Source organism: Camelus ferus, chromosome 1, assembly GCF_009834535.1.
Source record: "Camelus ferus isolate YT-003-E chromosome 1, BCGSAC_Cfer_1.0, whole genome shotgun sequence".
NCBI classification, from domain to species: Eukaryota; Metazoa; Chordata; class Mammalia; order Artiodactyla; family Camelidae; genus Camelus; species Camelus ferus.
This window is the reverse complement of record NC_045696.1, coordinates 80,169,999-80,183,775: the sequence shown is the minus strand read 5'-3', so window position 1 is coordinate 80,183,775 and position 13,777 is coordinate 80,169,999. Positions and strand designations below refer to the sequence as shown.

The window sequence follows — 13,777 nt, the reverse complement described above, 5'->3', positions numbered from 1 at the left end:
GACAAACTCGTAACTTTTTAAAATGCCCTTCTTTAGCTTTATTTTTAAAATAGTCCTTGGAGGCAGTAGGGTAAGCATTCTTAAGTGATTTAACATATGGATACACTGAGGTCTAAAATCATGTCCTCAGTTTTCATTCAAGTTCACTAAATGGTTGTGTGAACGCTCCTATTGTATTTGCTTTAAAATAATTGAGGGCATTATCCACTAAGCCACAAATAGAGATATTCTTTTAGAATCAATGCTAGGGAAAGACCATCACCCCTGAGGAAATGGAATGCCTCAGAAAGGCTGGCAGAAAGGCTGAATCACTGGTCCTGTTTTTCCCTTTGTGCCTCAATTGTCGGGGCAAGCCAGGAGTTAACCACAACTGTTATTTCTAGTTGGCCTATTTTTGTTCTTTTCCTTGGCTATGAGTTCCTATTTCTATGTCACTATTTCATTGTATTTTTAAATTATAAGCTGCTTTAGGTATTTTTGTGGAGTAAGAGGCGTTTAGATAAATATAGCTCTTAAAACGGGGAAGCCAAGGCACCGATGAAGACTTACCTGTATTCACTGAGATATTTGCTGACATAGCTAGAACTGGAATTGCGGTTTTCAGAATTCTAGTCCTTGCCATTTCCTCTGTCCCATGTGAGCTGAGAGGCAAGCATTTTTCCCCTTAACCATGGAACATATTATGTCTGTTTTTAAAAGTATGGCAATCCTGCAAATGTCACTGCTGGTGTTATTTGAATTGAAATTGTGGTTTAGCTTTTGAAGGCCAAATAGCTCTGCCTTACTTACTGATTTCAAAGGCAGTTTCTTCCCATCGTAGGATTCACCCAGTGCTGGGTGCTGGGTGTGGCCAGCAGACACCACAAAAGATGAAGGTCCTATATTTCCGGCTGTACTAAATGGTCCTCCAAAAAATATAGAGCACTGTTTTTCTGTCAGACTTTTCCCAAATGGACGGCAAATATCTACCTTGAATAAAACTGTGGAAAAAAAAAAAAAAAAGACAAAGCCCTTTGGTGGGCAGAGATGTGAGTCATGCTTTAACAAAAGATCAATGTGAGTCCTTTTTTGTTTTGTTTTGAGAATGCAGTCATATTCTCTAGGTATTTATGAGGATTTTAAAGTCTATTTTTAAATTTTTTAATTTAATTTATTCTGTGATGAAATATAGCATGCCTTTTTATTTATCTTTTATAAGCTATTGGGAAATCTTTTCTTTTTAAATTCCTGGTGAAACATAAGCAGCAGTGTGGAGGATGCCTAATGCCATTTGCTTTCAAGAGCGCCCTCTGCTGGCAGTTGTCTTGAATTTTTAAAATACTCTATTGTAGGCTCCAGTGTTTCATTTGTTAATCATGTTAAGTCTTTAATGCATTAGTAGAAAGAAAACATCTGCAGGGGAAAAAAAAAAAACCCACAGTGATTCTTGTCTTAAGAATCTAAATAAGCAAACATATATAATAGTATCAGGCATAATGTTACATCATTGAAAAGAACATTGTTTTAATTGAGACAACATAAGAAGATTTACTGTGATTATTCTGTAAGAGGCGCTGTGTCGGGCACTGGGGTCACAAAGGTAATGTTGACATGACCCGACGTCAAGGATCCCCTTCCTGTGAGGGAGTCAGATGCACTGAAAGACAGTTACCTGCCAAGTGTTGAGTGCAGTGTGAGACCAGAGGAGAGACGCCTGAATCATCCTGAGAAGGGAGGAGTTAGGAAAGGCTTCCTGGAGGAGGCTGGCAAAGGAAGACAAGGAAGGGCAAACAAAGGGCATCTGGGTGGAGGGAAGAGCATCAGGTAAGAGAAAACATGGTGTGTGTGCAGAGCCGTGATACCAAGACCAATGCTGGCTGGCTGGAGCCTCGCACGAGATACAGGGCTTGCCAAGCGATGATGCTCTCAGTCCATCAGCACTTCTCGACTGTTTTGGTCTCAGGACTTTACATTCTTAAAAATTATTAAGGACCCCCAAAAAGCTTTTGTTCCTGGGAACTTTATTTATTGATGTTTACTCTGTTAGAAATGAAAATGGAGACATTTTCAACATAGTTATTAATGTATTTAATTACATGTAACCTTAAGCTATATTTTGTGGAGGAAAAAAAAAATCACTAAATTTTTCAAACACAAACAAGTGAGAGGTGTGGCATTGTTTTACATGTCTGCAAAACTCTTTAATGTCTGGCCCAACAGGAGGCAGCCGGATTCTCCTACAGCCCAGCTATTGCAACACCACATGTCAAGCAGCAGCCGGAAAACTATACTGTACACTTATGAGAGAAAAACTGTGACAAAAGCAAATAACATCATAGTATGCTTATTAAAACAGTTTGATTTTGTGTGCCCCCAGGCCACACTTGGAGAAACTGGCTGGAGAAGTGGGCAGGGGCAGGGCCAAGAGGGAGAGCCTTGTGTATAATGTTAAGTGCACTGAACCCAATCAATGGGCTGAAGACTTTAAGCTAGAAATAGATGGTCAGGTTTGGGTTTTAAGTCACCCTTTTTGCAGCTAAAAAGTGGATGGATTTGAGGGATACAAGACTGGAGAGAATAAAACTAGTTAGTTACTGCAACTGTTTGGGCAAGTCCCTTACCTGGTTGAAGAGGGACTCAACTGGAGTAGTGTATCCAGGGATGGGAGAGAGGGAGTGGATTTTGAATAGTTAGGATATAAATATTCAATATATTTTTCTAGAAAGTTTAAAAAATTTTAATATAAAATGTAAATATTTTCTACATAAATATTTAGGAAGTACCATTAATTGGACTTGGTGATTGCCTGAAGGTTAGAGGATTGGAGGAGATAAAGAAAAGTCCTAATTCTAGCTTGGGGTAACTGAAGAGAGGGTGGTGCAACCACGTGAAACAGTATATAAGGCCATGTCAGTGCAGGGGAGAAGGTAACGCATCTAGCTGGGGACTTGGTGCCCTGGTAGGGCTACAGGGTGGTCCAGGAGAGGCATGTAGAAGGAGGGTACGAACCTACGAATCTGAATCTTGTGCAGGGGCAGATTTACCATAAAACTTGAGCTTAGGGCCCCTCATATATATGGCTCCTTTCAAGGAATTAGAGGGACCCTATTCATAGCAGCACAAAATAATTGCTTTTTAAATTTTTTTTAATGGAGGTACTGGTGATTGAACTCAGGACCTTGGGCATGCTAAGCATTCATTCTACCGCTGAGCTATACTCACCCCCTAATTGCTTTTTTAAAAACGCAAAGGTTAAAATACCTTTTAAGTGCAGTTGGTTATCATTGGTGACTCTTCCCTCTCCAGTTTCTCCTCCATCACAATTCTCCGTGTGTTGTGTGGCTTAGAGTGACTGCAGGCATTCTGGGGACCCAGTCAAGGGAAAATTGAGCTGGGGACGCATTTAGCTTGGATTCAGTGGGATGTATCTATGGGAATTGCAGCTGATCCCCTTGAGTTATTGCTGACTCGCCCAGTCAGAGGAATCACTTCCAGGAATACCCCATCCCACGCTTTCTGAAGTATGGAGCCAGGTGTGTTGAAACATGAACTGTTGCCCCCGGCATCCTAAGTCTGACGGGAGGTGGCGAAGAAAGGCTGGCAGTTGCTGCTGACTACTAGCTGAGTGACTTGGTTCTCCTCCACATGGCCTTTCCTCCCGAGCTGGAATTCTAAAAGCATGGTACCTGGATTCCAAGATGGAGCATCCGAGGGTGAGAAAGTGGGAAGCTTTGTTTCTCCTAAGATCCAAGTTTGGAAGTGATCCAGTATTATTCCACCAGATTCTATTGGTAAAAAGCAAATCAAGGATCAGCCCGATTCAAGGCAAGGGAAAACTTCTGACGCCACTGCTTACTAGAAAGAGTGGCAAAGAATTTACAGTCATTTTTAACGAGCTGTAATTCCTGTCAGGGGGACCTTCCGTTGTGACTTGTCATTGACGGGAACAAAATCCTCTGCTTACAGTTATGATACAACTGATGATTGGGAAAACTTTCCACCACTCAAGTCCTTCCTGTATTTCTCTTAACAGATACTGAGATTTTTGCTGTGTTAAATAAACTGCTGTAAACTGCCCTAAAAGAATGATCTATAAAACACATTCCACAAGTGTCCCATGAAATTCAGCTTAAGAGTTTGAGAGAAAAAAAAAAAAAACTTCACTTTATCCACTAAGTCAAAAACATTTTCTGCTTTAAAATTTGGTAAAATTGGGACTGAAATTACTTTGAATTATTTAATTTTGTTTGGAAATATTTAGTTTTGAGGACAGTAACTTTTCACTCTTAAGGAACTTTTTATATTTGACATAAACTTTATCTACTTCTAGAAGAAACACATAGAAAATAATACCTTAATTCTTATAAGCTCAATTGTTCTTGGTGAGGATTGATTTATTCAAAACGCATTTTCAAAGTCCACTATGTGCTTACATTAAAGTAAATGAAAAACAGAAAACAAACATACAATCAAATAATGAATAAGAATTGCAGACGTGAAACAGAAAACAATGACTATAAGATGGAGAGCCTGGGGCTGAAGAGAAGGGTGGGGATTGGAAGGGCTGGGTCGAGTTTGGGTAGACACTCTACCTGAGAAGGCAAAGCTGTCAATCTGAAACATTAGTAAGGAACCAGTGATGAGAAAATCTGGGAGGAATCTTCCAAACAAGACCCAAAATGCCCCGGCCTCTCTCTCTAATGACACAAAGTGCTGGTGCTGAGTGACAGGAAATACATGAATGCCTACTAGAATCATACTTACATTTCCAGTCTCTGAGAGCCGGGGAATATGATGCTGATAGCAATATCTTCTAGGTGTTTAAATAGGGGACCCACTGGAATATATGAAACGTTATTAATTTAAAAAACATGAGGGGTTAAATAAATGAAAATCACAAGAAAAACAATACTGAAACACAGACGTACATTTTAAATGCCCCAAAGGAGAACTGTTGGAACTATTAGTGGATCCCTCCAGCAAAATATAGCCACACTCCAGAGGTTTTGTTGGAGAAGACAAAAATAACTCTAGTTGAATAGGAAAATCTAATTTATCCACAAGTACTTCACTATTTAGAACCCATACAATTTACTTTGAAAAAAAAGTTTAAATAATTCTTCTGATATTGAAATGAGCTAAGCATAATAAACTCAAGTGTGAAATTATTAGCTTTGCTTGTAATGACAGGTCAATGTGAAAACTTGCCTTCAGTGATAGCAATACTTCTTTGGCTGGACTAGTTCAAATCCAAATTTATATGCACTGTGATCATCTCTTCCTAATATGTGTATTGAAAGTCCCCAGATCGTCTCAGGGCCTGCCTGTTTTTTTTGTTTTGTTTTGTTTTTTTAACATTCTACCCAGTCCAGGGCAGGTTGCCAAAATGAGCAGCACATACTGTACCCAGACATGAAATGAATGTCATCAAGAAGGCCCCTGAGCCACTTCTCAGTGATTGAAAGGCAGTTGGAAGACTCTGGGGGGCAGAAGATTTGGGGGCAACTGTGGCCAGGGATCTGGGACATGGAGAGACAGAGAGAGATGGGAATCAGAAAATGAGACGAAAGGAAGTAAAAGAGGCACATTCCCCGATGGAGTCATTTTATTTACAAACATGAATCAAAACAGACTGATACTTTCCTACCTCCAACTGGATTTTCATCTTATAAAATAGACTGGCTACCGAAATCCTTCATAAAACCTGCCTTCCCCTTTGCAGTGGGAAATAAGCAAAAAGTCAAAGGTTAAAAGGTCATGCATAAGATATTATACCCATTAAGATAATTATACAATAGTCTTAACTGTTTCACAAATCAATGATAAAACACTGATTTACACTCCACTATATTTTGCACTTCAAGATTTTTCTTCATATATTTATGTTCATATTTCACAAACAATATTACAAAAAGACCATCCACTTTTTCTTAAAATAGGAAAACAAAACAAAGGCATAACATTAAGAAAAGAAATCAGTCTGCAGAGCATACACTTTTTTTTATAAGAACAAAAATTAAGAGAAAACCAAAATATCTTCAACATACACTCTGTAGGTTCCCAAAGGAGTTCCTAGCATTCTGATTTTTGGTTGGTTTCACCAGCCTTGTATCTAGTGGGTTTTGCATATCATAATTCCCAATTGTTATTATTCCAAGGAAAATTTCAAGGAAGACCTTCAACCAAGGCCTGAGGTGGGACAAAGTGCATATCTTTATCATACACATAAAAGCTTTAATGAAACTCAGGCACTTCGTCAGAAACAGTGCTTGGCCCCTTTCTTCTTCCACTCCCTTTCACCCGAGAGAGTCCTCCAGATTCTAGAGTCACTCATTGTCTGTAATTACTATAAGGTTTGGGTCACAATTCTGGTGGGGAAAAAAATGCCATTTTAAGGAATTCTTTGCACGTATTATATTTTCTTTGCTTTCTTAGAGGTAGATAACCTCAAAATAAGGTCCAAACATTGGTTCCTACAAATGGTATCAGAAAGAATACTATTAAGTAAGGAGGGTAGCTGTCAGAATAAGAACTAAAATTCCAGTTTTTTAGAAAAAAAATTTATCTTGCATCTGTCTGTATATATGGAATAAGGACCTATTAAAAAAACACTGCTGAAGAAGAGGCCAATACAATTTGCCAGTCTGACAAAATGGCTGGAAATTTATAATTGCAAGAGACCTCAAAGATGAAGTAATTCAATTCTCTGATTTTAGAGGAAAGGGAAAAGAGGCTTGGAGATGGTGACTTTCCTGAGTACCTTAGCATGTTAATTTGCATGATTATTTTTATACACACACAGACACACACTTACACTCACTGTCGCATTTACTTCGGTTTTGTACATAAAATGCTCCTGGCCTATACGATAAATAAAAAATAAATATGCAGATTTTCATTTGTTATTTCATCCCCATAAGTGGCAAATACTCATCTTTCAAATGAGCGGAAAGGTTCTACTTTCCCTCCACTGATGAATTTATCCTATCATGACATGGCTGTTCGCCTGCTCTCTGTGGTCCCTGAAAGCAGCATGGATTGGGACAGTAGGAAGTGCAGGAAGGAGGGCAAAGGTGCTTGACTCAAATCAGAATTGGAGTTTCTTGCTCTGCCAAAGATGTTCCCACTGGCAGTGAAGGCTTCCCATGAAATTAAGCTTGATCTATGGTAACTTTAGACCTAGCTGGAAGGAGATAATGAAGGTGTCACCCAGAAGGGTATAAAGTAGTTCCGCCAACCACAGAGAGCAGAAGTGACCAGTGTGTGTTTTGTCTAAGCTACTGAACTATAAGCTGAGATGACTTTACTAGATGTAGTCAGAGTTTCTAATTATTTTAATTTGTATATGCATATAAACATCAAAATATTTAGGCTTTATGTATATTAATATTAATAGCTATTTTACCTCTTTCCATAAAATTACATGTGGATATAATTCTAAAGTAGTTTTTTATAACCTAAGCTAGTTTTTAAAAAATATCATTATTTTTAATATTCATTACTGACTTTATATTCTGAAAAAAAATCTTGTCTAGCTATATATATATTAACTTTAAATAACTTAAAAAATAAACAATACATTATATATAAAATAGCCCCATTTTAAAGCCATGTAAGTGAAAAAGTTGAGTTTTCAAGAATAAACTAGATCCTCTAAAGGTATTTTTTTCATAATTTTAATATTAAGCATATCGTCTTTTCTGGCTATGCCAAATATATACACACCACTCTTGGTAATTTATGTCAGAAGTACTCATTATGAAAAAATGGGTTGGTTCATTTCTCTGTTTTCACTTGTTCTGCAATGGAAAATTTATTCTAAATCTAAATAAATTTGCTCCCAAAAGATCTCCCCAAAGGAGACGGCATAACCAAAAAACGTAATGATACACAAGATACCCAGTGCATGCAACCTCGTAGTTTCTAATAGTGGTAGAAAGTAACCTTCAAGATTATCATAATCCATTTGGACTTACAGACAGCTATCACACAAAATTAACACACTAAAGGAAGAAAGTCATTTGAGAAACTTATCCTTGCTAGAATACCTTCGCCAAAATTCCCATAGGAAATAAAGCCATGCAGCCATAAAGAACAGAGGGCACTTGGTACCCAGCACTGACCTTAAAGTGCACACATTTAGCACTGCTCTGAACTCAAAGTAAACTCTAACAAGTTGAAGAGCTCACAATTTCTTTACTCATTAAAGGGCACGCTATCATCCACAGCTGGAAGAATTTCTTCTAAAAAGAACGTCTTGATGGAGGCAAGACCAGAGCTATTTCCAGCGCCTAGCTCTGCTTTCTGCTGCTGTGAGTTATTAGCAGTAGTTTGGCTAAAACAATAAGAACAGAGAGACTGGCCCACTTAGAGAACTAGATTCAGATGTTTTTGCACTTATGTTAGTCAGAATTATGTTTAAAAATTAAGTGAACATAAAGTCTGCAGGAAATAGAGATTCTGTAACTCACAAGTAACAAGGGGAAATCAGTCGACTAAAAAGTGAATGTCTTTCCAAAGCCAGTGCAAGAGGTAAAGAGGGGCTCAAGCCTTTTGGAAATTTGACTCTTTTACAGGTTTTGATCCAGCCACTTGATGTAACTATTCCTAGTCCGAATTCCCACTGAGAAGTTGGTGGGCCAGCTGGTGAAAATCATGCACCCATGGAAGCCATCCTCAAAGTGATCAAGGGTCACCTCCACACCTGCGCTCTCCAAACGCTTGGCATACATGATTCCATCATCTCTTAGGACATCATGCTCACAGGTCAGAATATAGGTCTTTGGGAGGTGCTGTAGGACTTCCTGTTCTGCGATGAGTGGGGCCGAACGGGCATCCAGCAGCTGAGGGATCTCCTGGACAATCCTGGCGTTGCCGGTGGTCTGCACTACAGGCTTGTAGTTCTTTGTGATGGAAGCAGGCAAGAGAGATGTCCAGTTTAGACGGGCCCTGAGGGCAGCAGCCTCTTCCACATCAAGTGAAGTGTGATTGTTAACTATCATTGCCTGGACAAAATCATAGTTGCCCTTGAAGTAGTCCACCCAGTACTTGACCATGACATAGCGGGGTAGGATTGGGGTGTTCATGTTTTGCTGATAAGAGGGTGTGTTAAAATCTAGTGCTTGAAGAACTGGGTAAATTAAAGCTTGCACTTTGAGCTTGTTTTTTAGGTGGTCATCTTGATTAAACTGAGGAAGAAAAGCAGACATATTATTTCATTTTGAATGGCTCCTTTCACAGAAACCATATCTTATAAAGTAGTCTAATGCTTTACTTGGAATCAAAGAGGCACTTAAGGGTTACATTTTTAACAGGCATGGTATTAAGTAATGTAGTTTAAGAAAATAAGTCCCCATTGCCACCACCACTACCACCCTTCAAGTTGCTGGGTATTTTCTAAGAAAGGTGTGATGTTTGTGACTCATTGTTTTGAGTGAACACTTTATTTTTTTAATAACAATTTTTATTATCTTCAACATGCCACCAGACCATTCTTGGGCTATATATACTTTTTGATACCATTTTCCTTTTTAAGGGAGACACTGGGAATTGAACCCAGGACCTGCTATATGCTAAGCATGTGCTCTACCACTGAGCTATTTCCCCACCCTTTTGAGTCAACACTTTAAAGGCACATGATCTCTTAGGTCTTTAAAACCCCATCAGCACTTTACTTGTATCTATCCTTTAGCATAATACACAGATCTTGTTGGGTATTATGGACGGATAATGTGTGAACCTTATTTAGTTTTGTATTCCCTAGCACAAAAGGGCAATGGCTAACTAGGGAGAAAAAACTAGTCTGATTCTTCCAGAGGAGAGGAGTAGGAAAAGCTAAATGAACAGATGATGGGACTCCACAGTGTTTTAATAGGACCTCAGGGTATCTCCTCAGATGCACCTTTGGTCCTCATGGTTGGTGAGAGAGTGGGAATTTAAATAGCGCTAGCACTGCACGCTCCATTCTATTTAATGAGCGTGTGCCCAAGAGTGAACTTGAGATGGGAATCAGAATGAATCTCCTGCCTCAGCAGACCTCGATTCTCCTAGGCCTCCCCAAAATGCAAATATATTGCCTTATTTTGTAATTCTGGTGTCTAAAATGATACATTTTTCATGTAACATTTAAAAGGCAGCTTACTAGGTCACTGTGTTTCATAGGCAACTAAACAATCTTCAAGGTAACTTTAGCTGTATAATTTTTTGTTTCACACTGGACTTTAGAACCCCATCCCCAAGGAAATTATAACTGCTCTGTAAAAGCAAGAGGAAATGATCAGTTAATAGTACTATTAATGTGTGTCAAGAACTGTATATATATCATCTCACTAAGTCCTGGCAAGAGACCTGCAATCAGATGGCATGATCATCATTTTTCTGAGGCTCAGAGAGGTTAGTGGACTTGCCAGCGCCCCACAGCTCTCAAAGGGGAGCTCTATCCCAGTTCTGTCTGCTGTAAAAGCCCATGATGCTCACCCCACGGCACCAGGACTTCCTTCTTACAGCACTGGACACGTGGATAGCAAACCCACCAGTGCCACGCAGAGAACCAAGTTCTTTAATTACAGCAAAAGAGAAGAAATCAAGGCACACCACAAATGAAAAGGCAGACACTATTTGAGAATATGCCAAAAGAAATTTGGAGGTAAGAAGACCAAGATGCTATTCTTAAAGTATTTAATCCATAAAAGGAAGAAAACGTATTTATCTTTGAGTTTACGCAGCTGCCAAAAATTTGGGCTGCTATGAAAGCTAGACAGAGTTTTCAAAGAATTTAATCAGGTAAAGTTCAGATTAACTTGTATTATAACATTTAAAGTGGCTGAACCATCTGACTTTTTCTTTTATATTAAAAAAAAACCTTTGGGAAACGCTTTTACATTTTTAAAATTTGGGTCAAAGTTTAAGGAAACAATCTTAGCAACTGGAATTTAAGCAAAAATGTCCTGTTTAGCAAGTCCAACGTGGAAAAGGAGCGGAGGGTACTCACCTCCCACACACATCCCTGGGGAGTGAGGGAGCCCTCTAAAATGCTGGTCCTCCTCTCACATAAGTGTAGTCATGGCCTTGTAGTCAAGCACTTAGGGATGACACTTCTTTCAATAACCCCTCTTCCTACTTCAGAAGGATCTCTGAGAGCTTTCCAAGTGCAGTCTTCTGAATAACTTGGTCCCCGAGTGACCAGCCCACCCATCTAGAACTTTGCCATGCCTAGTGGACAGTGTGCTGGTCTGCTGAACATTATCACCCGCCTTCCTTCCTCCAACAACACCTCAGGGCAGTCTGTTACCTGTTGGCCCAGGGCAGCGGCCAAATTCCCACCAGCACTGTCACCAGAAATGCCAATTCTGCCCGGGTCAACTGAATATTTGTGTAAGACTTCCGGCTGCAGGAAATACTTTGTGGCACGTACAACATCATGAATCTGCGCAGGAAAATAAACCGTTGGAACCAGCCTGTATCTGTGAAGACAGAAAATTGTATTCATTTAAGGACTCCACCAACTCTTCACAGACCATTGAAAGTTTAAAGGAAAACTGGTTCTTTTGAAGCCAGAAATAAACAGATAAGAAATAAAATAATAAATGTAAAAATAAGCACTTCATTTTCTTGCAACTCAAATACTTAGTTTAAAAATGTAATGACTTGGTAATGGTAATTTTTACTATCAGCCATCAAACCAAACAAAAAAGTAAAATCAAACACCTGCAACCACCACCAATGCATAAGCTTTGAAGTAAAAGGCAGATGTTGATTATTAAAATATAGATAGAATCACAATAGATTCTGGAGTTTTATTTCTGGGAGTCAGTGTTCCATGCACAACACCTCTGGGTTAGAAGGTGACTCAGCAGCAATGACCACTTCATCGGTCCCAAGTTTAATGAGTCCGTATGGCATTCTGCATGATTTACTTGATAAATATAGTAAAACTGTACTCCACTGAAGAGGTCATGCCAGCCTGACAGTAAACTCAAGCAATGCATTTGCTCCCTGGAAGGCTGGAGCGGAAAGGTCAGTTGTCAACCAGCAAAAGGGAAGCCAAGTCCCCAGATGGCCCAGGGCAGGCCCTCTGGGGCTTCTCCTACCGCCCCACTTTGCAGGATCAGAGTCCCTTTGGGATCCTACTCTGTACACTTAGTAGGATTCATATTCTCTTAAGAGCCCCCAAAACCCTGGTTTTGTCAAATGCCCCACCTATAATATCATCTTACAGATCCACATTGGTAGTCTCAGCTTAGAGAGCCCTCTCAGTCTCTACCCTCCCTCCTTGCTATTATTACTTCTCACTCACCCTTCAACCATTCCTTGAGGGCTTGCTCCTTCAGGCAGCCTTTCCTTGACTATCACTCTGCTTGCCTCTGGGGCTGAGCTGGCTACCATCCCTTGATACTTCTATGTACTGGGGTATACTGTGGTTCATATTGCCTCATATTAACATGATTTCTTTATGCATTTCCTCTAAAGAGTGTGTTCTCTGATATCAAGGACTGTGTTTCCAGTGTGTATCTATAAGTGTGCTGGGCACATAATCATCCATCTAGTAAAGCTTTTCTGAGTTATTAACATACCTTCATTTTGCAAAGGAGGAAACTGAGGCATAGAAAAGTTACCTGATTTATAAAATAAATCAAATACATATCAAAACAAGATAGGAAAGAAACTAATTACTTAATTAAAATCTAGTAACAGTCAGCTAATACCCTTTGGATTTCCAATTTGTAATTAGAAACTAGTTTTTTCCATACTACTCTATGTAGGGCTATTTATTTCCCCTATCTAAATTCTAGGTAATTAAATATCTAGACATTCATGCAGACGCATCGACAAACATTTGTGAAATACTTTGATAAGTAGTGAATGTGGATCTGGTCATTCAGGAATTACTACATTTTAAAACACTAAATGCAATAAGAAATTCCTTTAGTGGTTGCCTTGTAACAGATAACATAAGTTTTCTGATTCCTTTTTTTAAGCTTTGACATCTGTGATAATCAATTAATCATCAGAAATATTTTCTTCTCCAGTTGATTTTCACTGTCTTAAAGCTGCTGGTACATCGTTCCATTTAATGGGTGAATGGAGTAGGAGTACATGATTTTGTCCACTAGGTGGAGTCATCTCATATGATTCTATTTACCCTCAGTTCTGGGATGAGGTCTGTTTTTAAATTTCAGTATTACCAAGCTAAATTCTTAATTCTTTAGAACAAATGCACTTCATGGCTCAAGGTGTGAAAACAAAGGCTGTTTTGTCTCAGAAGGATTCCAGATAGCATAACAGACGGCTTTCCTGCCGCAGGAGGTCAGAACAGTTTACTAGAATACACATGTGAATTAAATTTTCAGATGTTGTTTCACAAAAGGTCTTAATGACTTCAAATCAAGAGAAACTGGTAATCTAAAAAACATGCTACTGCCTCAATTGTATGAGTCAATTAATAACTGGCTCAGATAACAGAGTAAACATATTTAAAAACAAGTATGTTATGATGCAAGAGTCTTCCTGGCACCCTTAAAGATCTGTCTCCTAGCTCCCCTTCCCCTTATCCTTCTTCATTCTGGAAACATTCTCTAGTTTTATTCAATAAGAAGGGACATTATTTTCATGGACTGGAGAATGTAGCGAAACCAGATATTTCCAAGGTCACCTAGTTTAAGAAGAGCCTTCCACGTAACTTGAAACTGACCTGAGAAGTATAACCAAAGTTATGCAATATCTTTACAGATACAGAAAACTGAGGGTCAGGAGCAAATTTATGAGTGTCATAGCCAATAAAGCATGCATAAATACATTT

General features: G+C 39.0%; 1 protein-coding gene across 2 annotated transcripts in view; it reads right to left on the bottom strand.

The window, feature by feature from the left end:
* Positions 1–5,566: 5,566 nt before the first annotated feature.
* Positions 5,567–13,777, bottom strand: part of NCEH1 (neutral cholesterol ester hydrolase 1) — an 85,561-nt gene continuing 77,350 nt past the window's right edge. For both annotated transcript variants that reach the window (XM_032484256.1, XM_006188099.3), the window contains 2 exons: positions 11,270–11,441; positions 5,567–9,167 (listed from right to left, as the gene is read on the bottom strand). In XM_032484256.1, the coding sequence (XP_032340147.1) occupies positions 8,550–9,167; positions 11,270–11,441 (790 nt within the window). In that variant the 3' untranslated portion in view covers positions 5,567–8,549. The remainder of the gene's footprint in view (positions 9,168–11,269; positions 11,442–13,777) is intronic.